The sequence below is a fragment of the Bombina bombina genome, chromosome 2 (genome assembly GCF_027579735.1).
Source record: "Bombina bombina isolate aBomBom1 chromosome 2, aBomBom1.pri, whole genome shotgun sequence".
In the NCBI taxonomy this organism is placed as follows: domain Eukaryota; kingdom Metazoa; phylum Chordata; class Amphibia; order Anura; family Bombinatoridae; genus Bombina; species Bombina bombina.
Genome location: NC_069500.1, coordinates 833,092,502 through 833,110,343, shown reverse-complemented (window position 1 = coordinate 833,110,343; position 17,842 = coordinate 833,092,502). Strand labels below are relative to the sequence as shown.

At 37.2% G+C, this 17,842-nt stretch overlaps 1 protein-coding gene and 1 non-coding gene across 2 annotated transcripts; both read left to right on the top strand.

Moving 5' to 3' along the window:
• Positions 1 to 418: 418 nt before the first annotated feature.
• Positions 419 to 8,006, top strand: EEF2 (eukaryotic translation elongation factor 2). The gene is made up of 15 exons (XM_053703137.1): positions 419 to 567; positions 1,446 to 1,660; positions 2,473 to 2,654; positions 2,763 to 2,974; positions 3,587 to 3,765; positions 4,041 to 4,146; positions 4,392 to 4,505; positions 4,618 to 4,756; positions 4,867 to 5,062; positions 5,259 to 5,517; positions 5,714 to 5,821; positions 6,396 to 6,749; positions 6,871 to 7,053; positions 7,181 to 7,313; positions 7,456 to 8,006. Exons 1-15 carry the CDS (start codon positions 565 to 567, stop codon positions 7,647 to 7,649), a joined length of 2,577 nt encoding a protein of 858 aa, XP_053559112.1. The 5' UTR covers positions 419 to 564; the 3' UTR covers positions 7,650 to 8,006.
• On the top strand, positions 4,252 to 4,319 carry LOC128650693 (small nucleolar RNA SNORD37). The gene has a single exon (XR_008400957.1). It is a non-coding gene; the product is annotated as a small nucleolar RNA SNORD37 (small nucleolar RNA).
• Positions 8,007 to 17,842: the final 9,836 nt, after the last annotated feature.

Genomic DNA, 17,842 nt, shown 5'->3' with positions numbered 1-17,842 from the left:
CCCACACATTCATCAGTGGTGATCCCAATAAGGAACAGTGCTTTATTTGCTACATATATGTTCACTTAACCTCATCAGCATTGTTTCAAACACAGTATGTTAAAAAAAAAATTGTAAAAAAAATATTAGAATTTAGAACAGTCAAGCCACTGAACTTAAATTATGGAAGCAGGGTGATAAAATGACGTTTGATGATGAGTATGAGACACTGGATATTGGTACAGGCGCTCCTTAGCTGCATCCTCTTTGTTTCCCTGTGTAACTGACTCTGTAGCGCCCCTTGCCCTGATCCAAGCTCCACGTGTCCATATTATTCAGCGTGAGCGCGCGGCACCTTTAAGAAATGACAGCGAAGAAACCAAATGAAACACCCCACGCGCTTGCGCGGTCTACTAATGAGTTCCGCCTCTTCTTTGGGTCAGGTGACCCGCACTCCCCGCTCCCTATATGTAGCAAGCTGTTGACGTCAGCTTTCTCTTCCGCCTGTTTGTCTGCAGTGAGGCAGGCAGCACTGCTCCGGCCTCATTTCGTCCCGTGAAAAAGAATCCACCGCCATCCGCCAACATGGTAAGAAAGGGGCATGTAAAACCTTTTCCAAGGTGATCTCGAGACTCTACCCAGTCCGTCGTGTTATATATTAATAGCGTTACGCTTTGGATGACGGGCAATTTGTAACGTATCTTTTTTTTCTACACAATGGTACTGGGCCTGGGATGATATGACATTTTTTTTTTAAGCAGAGGGAGTCGGGGATCGGGATATTGTCTTAGCTGCTTGATTCACTTGAAATCTGTTTTCTGGAGAGACGCCGGTTAGGCTGCGTTATGCCGGGTGCGGCCTTCATCAAATTAAAGTCCAGCGCCTCTAATGGCGGTTGTCAGCCATGCCTCGATGAAAGTCAAATGGGCTCATATTAAATGGTTATAACCAGGGGGACATGTGAGCTGAAATCTAAATTGATAGTAATCATTTACTGTGGGTTTTCTGTTGGGATCTGTGTGATATATTTACCATTGTGAGACAGACCAACCAGCCTATGGAGTCTGTTCTATACAGCCCTGAATGGTTTGCTTTAATACTCTATACAGAGTCTGTTATGTTTTAGTCGCAATATGCTTCTGCTCTGTGCCTCCCTATGAAAGGGGGGCTGGGTTATCTGCTGACGTAGTAGCATTATGTAACTTCTGAGTCAGAAATGACTACACAATCATTGCTTTTCTTCAATATTTTCTAAAGTATTAAAAGGCTCCCTAACTTTTTACAAATATTCCGTATAAGAAACCTATGTCTTTTGACCCAACTAAGAATGTTTATAAAATGTCATAAAGCAGATGTGACAAACTACAGTGTTTATTAAAAATGGTCTGGCATCTCATAACTTTTGCTTTTTAATTTTAAACTGTCATGGCTAGATCTACTAGTAAAATAGTTGTTGCTTTCTTTAGGTGAACTTCACGGTAGACCAGATCCGTTCCATCATGGACAAGAAGGCGAACATCCGTAACATGTCAGTCATAGCCCATGTAGATCACGGCAAATCTACATTGACTGACTCACTGGTGTGCAAGGCTGGTATCATCGCCTCAGCCCGTGCTGGTGAAACTCGCTTCACAGATACCCGAAAAGATGAACAGGAACGTTGTATCACCATCAAATCAACGTAAGTGTTACTGGTTGTGACTTCTTTAAATTGGCTTTTAATAAATGGCTAATGTAGGCAAAACCGAATTGCTCTAATTTTAGAGCATGTATTTTTTTTTTACTAGACTCTGCAATATGTTCAAAGGGACAGTCAAGTCCAAAAAAACTTTCAATTTTTGTTCTCTAGTGGGAAGCACATATGATTATTTCTAAGCCCTTGAAGGCTGCCTCTTTTATTTACTTTTCACAGCAGGGGAGAGCAAGCTCATGTAGGCCATATAGATAGCATTGTGATCACGCTAGTGGCAGACACTGCACTAATTGACAAAGCACTTTTGAAAATAGAAGTGAATTTTAGCATCAAATTTATGTTCTATCTAAATCATTCAAGTTTTGAATTTCCTATCCCTTTAAAGTTCTGATTGGTGCCCAGAGCACTGCTGGTCCCATGCAGAAGCAACTGCTTGGGACCTGCAGTGCTTAGGAGGTTCTGTGCAGAACCAATTTAAATGTTATCACTGTGTGAGCATGTCATTTACTGACTTTTTTTTTTGACCCATCTATAGCACCTTATTAGCCAGTGAGCATACTTGGATATCAAACATGAAAATAGTTTTAAATATGTTTAAAAAAAAAAAAAGAATCTTAAGGAAATAGTTTCATTTATATGGCTATTTAGCTGTGTCTAGAAGTTAATGGGCACTGAGTTAGATGACTATACATATTGGTAATTACTAGGTTTCTGTGTTTTTAAAGAATAAATTGGTGTTCATGTACTATAGTTTTTTTTTTTTTTTTGTTTTTTTAACTACCTCCCCTTTAATCTTTCAGAGCTATTTCTCTCTTCTACGAGCTCTCAGAAAATGACATGGCCTTTATCAAGCAGACTAAGGATGGTACTGGCTTCCTCATCAATCTAATTGACTCTCCTGGCCATGTGGATTTCTCCTCAGAGGTCACTGCAGCTCTGCGTGTTACTGATGGAGCCCTGGTTGTAGTTGACTGTGTCTCCGGTAAGCAAATGGTCAGATTGAAGATGCTTTGTTTTTGTTTTGTTTTTTTTGAGCTTCATTAATTGGGCAGGTTTTCTAATGTAAACCTTTTTTTTTTTTTTTTATTAGGGGTGTGTGTGCAGACCGAGACAGTGCTCCGTCAGGCTATTGCTGAGCGTATCCGCCCTGTATTGATGATGAACAAGATGGACCGTGCTCTTTTGGAGTTGCAGCTGGTACCAGAGGAGCTCTACCAGACCTTCCAACGTATTGTGGAGAATGTAAACGTAATCATCTCTACCTATGGAGAGGGAGAGACTGGCCCAATGGGTAACATCATGGTGAGCAAATCTGTATTGTGACTTCCCTTTAATGTTACACATGACTGGTAAAATATATTTTAAAGTGATGGTAAATCTTAGCGTTTCAGAAACACTAGGGTTCACCATTGAAACAAAGGGACTTTCATTAATTTAGTATAATACTTCACACTGAAAGCTCCTTATTTGTTGAAAGTGACTTCCTTCACTGAGCTAAAAAGGTAGCCCACCGGCTGAACGCTATCTAGCTGAGGGGATTCTACCTAATTACCGTTCGGGAAATCCAACTTGGCGCCACAATATATTTCCTGAATGCTATTGGCTAAGAGGTGGAAACATCACTTTTTTTGCAAGATGGCATTTTGCTGGTGGGCAACTCAGTGAAGGTGATCACTTGGAACAAATTAGATTAGAAACTGCTGAGTTGGTGGTTGGTTAAAGAACAGCTTAGCAAACCATTGTCTGCACAGACACTTCAAAATTTAAAGCACTGAGCCAGGCAAAGCCCAGCTTTTACACAGCACATTACTGAAACATCACAACTACTAATGCTAGTTTGCTTGAAAATGAACGTAGAAAACTTTCCACTAAAAATTAGATATGTTCTAATATAAAGTGTTCCCCCTCACTCAGATTGACCCAGTCCTTGGAACTGTTGGTTTTGGTTCTGGCCTGCATGGATGGGCATTCACCCTAAAACAGTTTGCCGAGCTGTATGTGGCAAAGTTTGCTGCTAAGGGAGAAGGTCAGTGGGCACCAGCAGATCGGGCAAAGAAAGTAGAAGATATGATGAAGAAACTGTGGGGTGACAGGTAAGTTTCACTAAAGGGACAGACACATTGATGTTGCCTTAACCACAACTAAAATTATGTAATTTACCTCATTAGCAAATGACTAGTTAATCAAAATTCTCACCCTTGTTAATGTAATTATCTCAGGCTAAAGCTGATGGAATTAAACGTTTTTAGCTAAAGTTTATATTGCCACAGGTTTTCAAAAATGACATGCCAAACCTTTGAGTGCAGAAACTAGGCAGTGAGCATGTCCTGATCCATATCAGCCTATTTACCTATCCTTTCCCCAACAGATATTTTGACCCTTCAAATGGAAAGTTTAGCAAATCTGCTTCAAATGCTGATGGAAAGAAGCTTCCCAGAACTTTCTGCCAGCTAATTCTGGATCCTATCTTCAAGGTGAGTCCTTCAACCCAGTTAAAAGTTGAAGTGGAGGTTTGATACTACCACTAAAAGAGAATGCTAAAGAGCATTAATACTGCAAAGTATTTGACTTGTACTGTTCTGAATGATGATCAAATATTTCTTCACTTTGACCTGAATTTGTAATGAAGAAATAACCAAATCTGATGTTTTGATATAAAAAAAAAATCACGTATTATCATGGCAAGGAATGCACCCTTGACTGTTTTGTATGCTTGTAGGTCTTTGATGCCATCATGAACTTCAAGAAAGATGAAACAGCCAAGCTGATTGAGAAGCTTGACATAAAGTTAGACAGTGAAGACAAAGACAAGGAGGGCAAACAGCTACTCAAGGTAATTGTAGATGCATGGATGTTCTGTTTCCTGGCTCTAAATTGGAACAAGATATTTGGTTGTCTTGTGGATGCATGAACCATAACTTCAAATTTATAACTTTATTCAAAAGGCTGTCATGAGACGCTGGCTACCAGCTGGAGATGCCCTGCTTCAGATGATCACCATCAATTTGCCTTCCCCAGTGACTGCTCAGAAGTACCGTTGTGAGCTGCTTTATGAGGGACCCCCTGATGATGAGGCTGCCATGGGTAAGTTCCCTCATGCTGTTTACATTACCCAAAAGCTTGTCTGTTAGCAAAATTCTGGAGATTACTTGAGTGATGTGCTTTAAGGGTTGAACACCAACTTTATTCAACAGGCATTAAGAATTGTGACCCCAAAGCTCCCCTAATGATGTACATTTCCAAGATGGTACCCACTACAGATAAAGGAAGATTCTATGCTTTTGGAAGAGTCTTCTCTGGCTCAGTCTCTACAGGTCTCAAGGTCAGAATTATGGGACCAAACTTTACTCCTGGAAAGAAGGAAGACCTTTACCTGAAGCCAATCCAGAGGTAAGGTTTTAAGATTTAAAAATATATATATATATATATATATATATATATATATATATATATATATATATATATATATATATATATATATATATATATATATACACACACACCCCTAAAACTTGAGTGTTTAATACTCAATACCTGCCATGGTCAATCTCATTCCAGTCACTTTTTTTTTTACTTCTAACCCTAGGACTATCTTGATGATGGGGCGTTATGTGGAACCCATTGAGGATGTGCCTTGTGGTAACATTGTTGGCCTGGTTGGAGTGGACCAGTTTTTGGTGAAGACAGGGACCATCACCACCTTTGAACATGCCCATAACATGCGTGTGATGAAATTCAGTGTCAGCCCTGTAGTGCGTGTTGCTGTGGAGGCAAAGAACCCTGCAGACTTACCAAAATTGGTTGAGGGTTTGAAACGTCTGGCTAAATCAGATCCCATGGTGCAGGTAAGGGTTTAGAAGCTTAACTACTGTTAACTTTAGTTAGTTAAGCATCTTTGTAGAGAACATTGAGTATCATGTGTTGACATGTCTTGTACAACAAATGCATGAATTACTAATGACACTGAAGCAGTCAATATGTTGACCTTAAGAGTTTGAAGACTTGTCATATAGCTTTAACCTATGCAATGTATTTCCTTAGTGCATTATTGAAGAGTCTGGAGAGCACATCATTGCTGGTGCTGGAGAACTGCACTTGGAAATCTGCCTGAAGGATTTGGAAGAAGATCATGCTTGCATACCAATTAAGGTAAATTACATTAATCCTGAATGATGGTTTCCTCCACAGTAACCATTAACATTTTAACACTTTTCTATGTTCTAAATGTGTAATGTTTGCATAAAGCACATAATGTGCATTAGCTAAATGGCAAACACTAGATATTGTAATCTCTTAAAGGGACAGTGTACTCCAGAATTGCTACAATTAAAAAGATAATCCCTTTACACGTTCCCCAGTTTTGTAAAACTTATGTTCTACTTTTTACCTCTTACCGTGTATGACTCTGCAGACTGTCCCCTTATCTCAGTTCCTTTGACATACCTGTATTTTATCAAATCTGTGCTGACTCCAGTAAGAACAATGTTACCTATAATGGCACACATGAACTAGCTCTGTTTACCTGTAAAATTCTCAATGCACTGAGAAAATAAGCAGCCTTCAATAAGCATGTGAGCCTACCTAGGTTTAGCTTTCAACAAAGTACCAAGGGAACAAAACAAATTGGCTAAAGGCCATATATAAATCACAAGTCTAATTTTTGACTGACTTGTCACTTTATGCTAGTGTAACTCCCTAAAACTTTTTTTTTTTTGACTTGCAGAAATCTGACCCGGTTGTGTCTTACCGTGAGACTGTAAGTGAGGAATCCAACCAAGTTTGCCTGTCAAAGTCCCCCAATAAGCACAATCGTTTGTATATGAAAGCTCGTCCTTTCCCTGATGGCCTTGCTGAGGACATAGACAAGGGTGATGTGGCTGCCCGACAGGAATTGAAGACACGTGCCCGTTACCTTGCTGAGAAATATGAGTGGGATGTCACTGAAGCTCGTAAGATCTGGTGCTTTGGCCCTGATGGAACTGGACCCAACATTTTGACTGATATTACAAAAGGAGTGCAGTATCTGAATGAAATCAAGGACAGTGTAGTTGCAGGCTTCCAGTGGGCTACCAAGGAGGTGAGGGGATAAGTGTTTGTGTGTTTTTTTTTTGTTTTTTTTTTTTTTTTTTTTTATATATATTTTAAGACTTGGACAGTCTTGCATACAACTAATCACTTTTTTTTTTTAAACATAACAGGGTGTTCTGTGTGATGAGAACTTGAGAGGTGTTCGTTTCGATGTTCATGATGTGACCCTTCATGCTGATGCCATCCACCGTGGTGGTGGACAGATCATTCCAACTGCCCGTCGTTGTCTGTATGCCTGTGTGCTTACTGCTCAACCTCGTCTTATGGAGCCAATCTACCTTGTAGAGATCCAGGTCTGTATAAAATTTCACTTATTGTACTGTGCCACTTTACCTATTCAGTGTTTTGGTACTGATACAAAGTCTTTATTTTCTATTACTTTATACAGTATTAAAGTTCTAAATCTTACTTTTCTGACAGTGCCCTGAGCAAGTCGTGGGTGGCATCTATGGTGTCTTGAACCGGAAGCGTGGCCATGTCTTTGAGGAGTCCCAAGTGGCTGGAACACCAATGTTTGTTGTTAAAGCATTCCTACCTGTCAATGAGTCCTTTGGTAAGTATCTAGTGGTGGTTTGTTACGTTACACATTAAGTACAAGAAATTGGAAGAAGTCCATATTAAAATTTGCCACCTCTAAGCTAGTTTGCCATTAGTACTTTGGTGCTTCAGGTAACTAATAAGGCTCTTGTTTCTAGGTTTCACCGCTGACTTGAGATCAAACACTGGTGGACAGGCCTTCCCTCAGTGTGTGTTTGACCACTGGCAGATCCTGCCTGGAGATCCCTTTGACAGCACTACAAGACCTAGTGCAATTGTGGCTGAGACCCGTAAAAGGAAGGGTCTTAAGGAGACCGTCCAGGCTTTAGATAACTTCCTGGACAAGCTGTGAATCTCTCCTATATCAAACCCCATTAGTACAGGACAACTTGGGGCTTATGGACTGAAACCTGCAGAGATGTTTGATTCATGGAATACCCCACCTTGCCATATTGCACTCAGAGTGGGGGAGATGCTCCACTCCAGCCCTGGATATTCCATTCCCTTGGCATGTCCATAACTTCATATTTATTAGGAGAGCGAGTGGGTGCCTTCTCCCTGTCTGAGTATAATTCTGGAAGCTGGTTCATTCTTCTGGGGGTTTTGACTGTGGGAGGGAATGTTCACAGACTATAGAAAAGGGGTTCTTGTTCAGACAGCATGAATATCAGCAATGTATTAGTGCCATTAAACAAAGTTAAATTGGAAACTATGACTTTATATTTATTTTGGGGAGGGTTGATGGCAAATGCTTTTCTTGAACAAACTAGCAAACAATGTGTTTAAATTGCAGTGACTTCATGAAGGAATGACAGTTTAAAAACCATGATTTCAGATAGGATGCAGATTTTTAAACTTTCCAGATTGTTCTGTCTGCATATCTAGCTGGAGCTTTAGTGTGTGTATGTGTAGATAGTGTGTTTGTCTGGCTGTCGAATGATACAGGCAAATGGGGGAAAAAGTCAAATGCCTATAAAATTCAGTTATTGCCTTGTCTGGGACAGTTCTACTGTGTTGGTCTTGAGTTAATCCACAACACCCTGATCATTAATGGTACACTTACGTGGTTCATACAAGATGCAATTTTGTTAACTTCTCTCATTTACTTAATTTCTCAGTATGCTTTTTGAAAAGCATACCTGTGAGGCCCAGGAGCAGAAATGCTTTACTGGGGGCTAGTTGGTGGCTACACTTCACTGTCTCACCTAATGTGTAGAGCAGAGTTGAACTTGTTTGCAAACAATGATGCTTAAGCTGGGCCAGATATAGTGCTGTAATTGTAGATAGGTGATGTTTGTTTTAGGTAGGTCAAAATGTTGAGTAACTCAGACTATAATCTGTCCATTTTGACGGATATATTCAAGACCTTTTTCAGCCCACTATTTAAACACTGATTACCTGGAGATAACTGTTACAACCTGGGCAAAAAAACTTAAACTTTAATCCACCTCTAATAATGCACAGAACTTATGCCCTGATAAAACTATTAATTGAGATAAGATAAGCGACAGAAGGTAATTTGATATGGACAATGCCGTATGGCTTTCAGAGAACACTGAAATAATGTCTCCATATCCACAGAAGAAACTAACACTATGCGATTTTTGTCAATTTTAACCATAGTGGCCCAGTTTTATAACTTAAAATTGGCAAGACTGGCTGCTCCGTGTTTTTGCATTAATCTATTTAAAGCTTTAATCTTCTGAAGAGGTGAAAAATTTAGTCATTTAGTAATTTTTTAAGGTTCTTATGTAGTACTATACCTAAGTATTTGATGGCGTTAACTCTGAACAGGTGTTCTTGAAAACTTTATTTTCTGGATTTATTATCCCACATAAATTCACTTATCAAGATTAAATTATATCCTGGAAAGGAGAAACTCTTAAAGACATTGAAGGGAAGAAGGTATTGATTGACAGCTATTGGCTAAGAAAAGTAAAAGGTCGTCCTCGTAGAGGAGAATCTTCAAACGATGCACACCAATAATTTCTTTTAGGATATCTCAAACGAATAGCTAATGGATCAAGAGCAATATTAAACAGAGGTGTGATAATGGGCAGCCCTGTCTGGTGCCTCTCCTAAGTGATTTTTGGCAAAAGAAGCCCATTAACCAGAAGAAAAGATAATGGATTATAATAAATCTTTAGAAAATGTTGGCTTCAAGAACCAATTTATTCATAAGTCTTAAAGAGATGACCCCATGAAATTGAATCAAACGCTTTTTGGCGTCTAGAGTGAGGATTGCCACATCTTTGAAGAAATTTTGCTTCTTCCATTCTATATTCCAAAAATAATGTCCACATAAGTGACCACTTTACGTATATTTTTGTGTGGAATTTCTAGATATAAATCCAGTCTGGTCAGGATGGACGAGTTTATCCAATGAGAAGGAAAGTCTAGAGTCAATAATAGTGGCTAAGATTTTATAGTCTGTATTAAGGACTGATATGGTCCTATAAGAAGCTGGATCCTCCATATTTTTTCCTTTCTTAGGAATCAAAGAGATATTAGCTGTGGAAAAGTAGGGCAATATTGGATTATCAGAAATAAAATGATTAAAGTTTTTCTAAAGTTGGAATAATTTCTTCAGATTAGGTTTTGTAATCTGCTGGTAAGCAGTCCGGTATCTTTAGTAAAGAGAGAGATAAGATCAAATTAAATAATCGGAGATAGGGGCATTGAGTACTGTCAAATCTTCCTCTTGAATCTTAGGAAGCTTAACTTTGGTCCAATATCTGTCTTGATTATGAATGTTTATATCTAATCTTGCATAGAGCTGTCGATAGTAAGTAAAGAATACTTTATTAATTTCTTTAGTGTTGGTATATTGATAGTCTCCCACTTTGGTATAACATTTTTCTTAATTCTGTTTTTTACTTAGCTAGATGTTTAGCTGAACATCCATGGAAACCTTTGAAGCGTAGATTAGTTTTTAACTTGTAATTTTTGCTTTAAAAACATGTTCCCCTCTCTTCTCAATTCCAAGTATTTATTCCAGTTTACTATAGACCTCTCTCCACAGTATCTTCTATAAGAGTTTCTAACTTGATTAGCCAGTTGGATTTCCAGGGTCCTATTCTTGTTTCTACTAATCATATAAGCCTTGATTTCCCCTCATAATACTGCTTTAGAGGCTTCCCAGAAGATCTCTATTTTATTGAAATAAGCAATATTATGGGTACAATAGTCCTTCCACTTCTGTCTCAACCAAAGTGAAAATCTAGGGTTATTAAAGAGAAAACGAGGAAAGAATAGAGTTTGCGTTTTATCTTCAGGACTAGTTAGGGAGGGAAATAATGATATAATCGCGTGGTCTGATACCAAGATATCACCAATTCCTGTATCCATCTGACAAATAGAGAGATTCAGAGGCTAAAAAAGGTCAATTCTGGAAAAAAAATCTGTTTTGGATTCACATGAGTATACTTGACAATCAGGGTTTTTGATCCTCCATATATCTAGCAGTTTAAGTTTATAGCAAAAATTATTAAAATATGTTGACATTTTCTTAGATTCTGTAATAAAAATTTTAAAGAATATATCTAGTTCTGGTGACAGCGTCATATTAAAATCCCCAGCCATAACAAAATTCTCTAGTGAAAAAGGGTGTGTGTACAAGCGCTAAGGTAATCCCCCAAGCTGTATCCAAACAGAGATCCTAACCAACCTCCAAAAAATATGCACAAGTAGTAAGAAGTGAATACAGCGCCAACAAGAGGCCAAGGGATAAATATACTCACAGAGAGATAAAAGAAGATTATTTAATTAACCATGTTAAAAAGCATCAGTAATAAAAGACTATATATAAAAAATGTAAAAAGCACATATAAATAAAATTACAAATACAGGAATATCTTACAGAAGCGGCTCAAAGGGCCAAAGCTGATAATTACAATAAAAACAGAGGTAATAACAGGTGATCAGTGTGAGTGGTACACCAGAATAAGTGTATACTGATAAAACAGAATTAGCCTAAGTACAACTGTAGCAAGTGCATCAAGCAAAAAACTAATAAACAATAATACAAACAATAGTGTTCAAAATTAGTGTTACAAAAATAGTGTTCCAAAAAATAGAAAAATGCACTGCACTGCAAAAAAAGGGGGGTAGAAAAATAATTGTATAGATACAATCAAATAGTGAGTGAGTGCAAATGGATATAAAAATGCTAGCTACTTAATCCAGTGAGGTTAAGATATAATTAAATAAAATACACAATATGCAATAACATAAAAAATAAAATACACAATATGCAATAACATAAAAAATAAAATATAAAATATAATCCAAAAAGGATTTTATTTTTTATGTTATTGCATATTGTGTATTTTATTTTTTATGTTATTGCATATTGTGTATTTTATTTAATTATATCTTAACCTCACTGGATTAAGTAGCTAGCATTTTTATATCCATTTGCACTCACTCACTATTTGATTGTATCTATACAATTATTTTTCTACCCCCCTTTTTTTGCAGTGCAGTGCATTTTTCTATTTTTTGGAACACTATTTTTGTAACACTAATTTTGAACACTATTGTTTATTAGTTTTTTGCTTGATGCACTTGCTACAGTTGTACTTAGGCTAATTCTGTTTTATTAGTATACTCTTATTCTGGTGTACCACTCACACTGATCACCTGTTATTACCTCTGGTTTTTATTGTAATTATCAGCTTTGGCCCTTTGAGCCGCTTCTGTAAGATATTCCTGTATTTGTAATTTTATTTATATGTGCTTTTTACATTTTTTATATATAGTCTTTTATTACTGATGCTTTTTAACATGGTTCATTAAATCTTCTTTTATCTCTCTGTGAGTATATTTATCCCTTGGCCTCTTGTTGGCGCTGTATTCACTTCTCATAACAAAATTCTCCCCAATAAAAGGGGTATAGCTTGATTTTAATTTTTCCCCAGAAGTCAACACAAAATTTATTTGGGCCATATTTTTTACATTTAAAAAAACAAAATTTACATTTTGTATTTGAAGTAAGATATACCTAGAATATTGGGTCTATATCCACATTTATAATATTGTAATCTAATTCCTTGTTTAATAAAAAAGCAACTCCACATTTCCTATTTGCACAAGGCGTAGCTATAACCTCCTACCCATTTTGACTTCAGTTTAGCTGCTTCTATATCATTGATGTGTTTCCTGTAGGAAAAAGATATCAGGTTTAGCCTTCGCCAAAGTTTTGATTATAAGTTTGTTTCATAGATGAGGCTATCCCCTCAACATTCCAGGGTAATATTTAAAAAATGTAGATCATAGAGACCATAATGGTGATAAAAATTATTTTTAAAGACCTATATACGTAGGGGGGAGAGAGAAAAAAAAAATGTCCAAGATAAAATATAAAGCAGAGTACACTATATTGCATTACATAGACATCTTATGCCTTCCACAACAGGCACTTGGTATAAAACACAAGATACAATCAAGAAAATACTCAGTAAAATATACATTGTGCCCTCAATATTTAGAGTACTGAAACCATTAACGTATTATTTGGATGCAATAAATTCTTTAATTTCTGACACCTCATTAAAGACCAATTTAGTTCCTTTGTCTTCAACTATAATTTTTGCTGGGTAAATCATGCGTGCTTTGACTCCTTTGTTAATTAGTTGGGTACAAAACGGTGCCATTAGCTTTCTTTTTAAAGATGTCTCATTAGAGAAGTCTTAAAACAATAAAATCTTATTGTTTCCATACAGGAGGGTCAATTTAAAAAAAATAATTTTAGTGTTTCTATTTTGTCTTGGAACTTCAGTAATTTAAATACACACATTCTACTCTTGAATGTGCCATCAGTATAAGCATTTCTAGCACCAATTCTACGCGCTCTTTCTATTATTAGGGATAGCTGTTGTGCTGGCATTTTTAGGGCTTGCTGTAATACTGTGGAGATCCTCAAATTCAGGGGATTCTGGGTCCTCCAGGTGCAACTGCATATTCTGTATTCTAGAGTCTTGTTTTTGGGTTGTGTTTTCTCTGAGTGTTCACAAGATCATCTAAGTCAGAGATCCTATTTTCTGCCTCACTAATTATAGAGGAAAATTGTCTAACCTCTGAGGAAAGATACTATTTATATAGCAATAACAGCTCCTTTTTAATCATGTCAAATTGTGGCGCAAAAACCTCAGTAAGTTGTGCTATCAAGGTTTGTGTGTCAATTAAAGGAGGAGCGATGTAGCAGTAGTATCTAGACTGAGATCAGTGATCTTAAAGGGACATGAAACCCACATTTTTTCTTTCGTGATTTAGAAAGAGAATGCAATTTTAAACATCTTTCTAATTTACTTATATTATCTAATTTTGTTTTATTCTCTTGATATTCTTTGCTGAAAAGCATATCTAGATATGCTCATTAGTTGCTTATTGGTTGCTGCACATAGAAGCCTTGTGTGATTGGCATGTGCATTGCTTTTTCTTCAACTAAAGATATCTAAAAAATTAAGCAAAATAAATAATAGAAGTAAATTGTAATGTTTAAATTTCTATTCTCTATCTGAATCATTAAAAAAAAGATTTTGGGTTTAGTGGCCCTTTAACTTTCTTATCTTTTGACTTTACAGGCATTATGGGTGAACTTTTTTCCATTAAAGGGCCATAATACCCAAATGTTGAAACACTTGAAAGTGATGCAGCATAGCTGTAAAAAGCTGACTAGAAAATATCTCCTGAACATCTCTATGTAAAAAAGAAAGATATTTTACCTCAAAAGTTCCTCAGTAGCCACCTCCCATTGTAAAGGATTTCTAAGCAGCATTTTAGTGTGTCTGTCCTAGGACAGCTTAGGGGATGAGCCTCGTGAACTCTCATATTATTTCACCAATCAGGTAAAGGAAGCTTACTATGAAATCTCATGAGTTAAGTCAAATCTCATGAGTCACAGTAAGAGTTCATGACCTGAGCACTGCTGATGCTGATTGGCTGCTGTTCATTTCTTCATTTTTTTTTTATTTTTACCTGCAGCTGGGAGCAGGTGAAGTATAACTTTTTACACAGAACTTACTCTGCTGAGCTGAGGAGATTGTGAGGTAAAATATGTTCCTTTTTTACATAGAGATGCTCAGGTGATATTTTCCTGTCAGCTTTTTACAGTTATACTGCATCAGTTTCAAGTGATTTAGCATATGAGTATTATGTCCCTTTAAGTGCATACAAAATTAAAAAAAATAGTGAGAACAACGGACACTATATTATACAATCAACCCAGTGCATTTAAGAAAATTAAGTTTTAAGTGAAAAAAACTTTGAGTTAGCAAACCTCTAAGAAGAAAGTGAGAAGTGTGTTTATTTATATATATATATATATATATATATACCGTATATAGCTTACAGACCTTCTTTAACTAGAAAGAGAAAATACCTTGCCTATAAGAATGTTATACTAAAAAGTGAGACAAGCCTGTATTATTTTTAGATAAATGAAACAAGAAAGAAAGCTATTGAAACCTGCGCATATGTCGTTTCTTCTAAATATTTTATTATTGAAGATAAACATATTAGGGAAAGTGGTTAATATTTATTAAAACATGTCCGTAGTCAAGGAGAGAAAGACTAAGGAGTAGAGAGAATCTCTTAAAGGGACACTGTACCCAATTTTTTTCTTTTGTGATTCAGATAGAGCATGCGATTTGAAGCAACTTTCTAATGTACTCCTATTATCAAATTTTCTTCATTCTCTTGGGATGTTTATTTGAAAAGCAAGAATTTAAGTTTAGATGCCGGCCCATTTTTGGTGAACAACCTGGGTTGTCCTTGCTGATTGGGCAGCACCAATAAACAATTGCTGTCCATTGTTCTGAACCACAAATTTGCTGGCTCCTCAGCTTAGATGCCTTCTTTTTCAAATAAAGATATCAAGAGAACTAAGAAAAATTGATAATAGAAGTAAATTAGAAAGTTGCTTAAAATTGCATGCTCTATCTGAATCACAAAAGAAAAAATTGGGGTACAGTGTCCCTTTAAGTAAATATATTACCAATCCCTTACTCTTTATATATTTGACAGTAACACAATTTACAGATTGACCAACTTAACAAGGAAATTTGGGCAGTACTAGAAAAATGGCCCCGGAATATCCACCTTAGATGAGATATGAATTTTTAACAGTAGGTACACGTTGAGTTAATACATTCTTAAACCAGCAAAGGTAAATATAAGCACAGGGAGCTGAGCATCTTATCTAAAACCAACATCTGTTATCATAAGTTAGTTGTTCCTCTGATACCAATATACAGAAATTACTGCAACATGAAAATTCTTAGCAGATCTAGTTTTTGTAACAACCACTGTAGAGCAAAATCAAAGTATACAAACGAGAACTTATTTCTACATCAAGGACTTAGGCAATATGGTAACAGGAAATACTTCTTTTGGCACCCGTATACTTAATATGCAACTAAAATAATGGATCAAAGATATCGAAAAAAATATGCAACAATATAACCACTTTTTAACACTACATGTTAAACATATTTAAAGGTCCTTGGGAGGTCTGAGGTTTTTATACAGTCCACTGTAGGGCAAGTTCTATGGACACCTCCAGAATCGTTTTACCAAGTCAGGGTTTTGAGAGGTTTAAACACCCAAAGTGGGTCCTTTTTTGCTTCAGGACCCTAATATGGCACAAATCTGGAAATAAGTAAAGAGATTAGGGAACAAGCTCAAACCGACACCTCTTCAACAGACTAGCAGGTAATATGCTTATCAGCATTTGCTGGGGTCCTTCTCGGTTAAAGTGAATACACTATTAAGCAGTTAGGATTGCCTTGCTTATCTGAGATGTTAATGCAGCAGACAGAGTTTATCTCCAAACAGTATATATATATATATATATATATATAATAAAGGTAATACTTGCAGCCCAATAAAAGAATGTGGCACCTTGGTCGCAGGACAGAGATCTTTTTAGCAGAGACTTGGATTTACCAGGCACTGTGGCCTTGTTGGCAGCAGGTTCGCACTGTGAAGTCGGATCGTCCAACCAAGATCCCTCTGCGTAGAGCCGTTCAGCCATCAAACAGTGCAGCAGATCACAAGCCTCCGGTCACTTCTTCCTCTGCAGAATACCCTTCAGGGCTCTTTCGTCAGGTTGCGCTGTTCAGCATGCTGCTTCGAAGCTCCGCCCCCAATGTAAGTCTAAAAAAGAAAAGTTTATTTTTTTCTTCCGCAAAGTCTATCCTATGACGTGAGCGAGTACGCACAACTTTACATTCACTTTAGATTTATGAAGCTGTATTCACCTTTTCTTTCCAATGGCATGGAGAGTCCACTAATCAATTCTAATTATAAGTGGGAATTTACCTCCTGGCCAGCAAGAGGAGGCAAAGAACACCCCAACAAGGCTTAAGTATCCTTCCTCTACCCATAATCCCCAGTCATTCTATGCCTTCGTTAATCTAGGAGTGCGAATATAGTGCTCTGCGGAATATTCAATAATATTATGCTTTAATGGGTAGTTTCCCTGCATGTAAGGATTGGGGTAATGCTGTGTCCATGTAGTCCTCTTGAGTAAGAGTTATGTTAGCTGTTGGAGGTCGCAGGGTAGTCCTTGTTTCTCCTCCAACAATTTATGATAACCCCCATCTGGAAAAACAATTTTTGGTTAATCTTCTGACAGGGACCTGGTGATGAAAGAAAAGCAGTCTTCTGGATCTGTCGGGTGGATTTCTGTGTCTGCCCCACAGAGACTCCAAGGTAAGTGCTTTTCTTTTCCTTCATAGCGACAGAAGGCTCAGGCACATTGGAGGGGTAATACCTCTTTCATATCCTTATAAAAGAGTCTGGGGACTAACTTTATTAAATCTCTTCATGTTTGGGATTTATTTGGGCAGTATGCTCGGCACTGAATAAGAAACGATCCTGCATTTTATTCTATCAGGTTTATCATTTCTGGGACTGAGGCAAGGGTTTATTGAGTCACGTGTTTGTGACTTTGGGTCAGTTCATGAGATAACACACACGGCAGTACTTTATAGTGGGTATACTTTAATTTGAATTTGATGAGTGCTGCGTACTTTTTTTTAGTGTGTCACATTCTTTTTTCTTTGTGTTCACGTCACTTGTTGCAGATTTTGTGGAGAGGTGATCTGTAGCGCTGAGCATAGAGAGCTTCTTACAAAGTGCGACAATACAACGCAACTCCCTAACAGAGGTGGTGAGACCACTCCAGCAACGGCTGTGGTTTATAGAGGTGCAGGTTTTTTTTTTAGTCTTGGATTTTTTGAGACTTAAATGAAGTGAGACCTGTAAACACACACATATGATTTTGATACTTGCCATTGCTGGCTGTTCTGTCTCTCTGCATATCTTCCCTTTTTATAGTAAGAGTAAGCCATTTTTTATATTGCTTCATTCTTTTAGCAAGGAAGTCTTAGAATATAAAGTGGAGTTTACCCATAGAGAGGACATTATGGAAGATAGCCAGGATTTATCAGTAAATTTTGATAAATGTTTATATTGTGTAGAGGCTCAAGTGATTCCTCCTGTGCAATTTTGCTCCATGTGTGTAGCTAATATGTTGCAGTC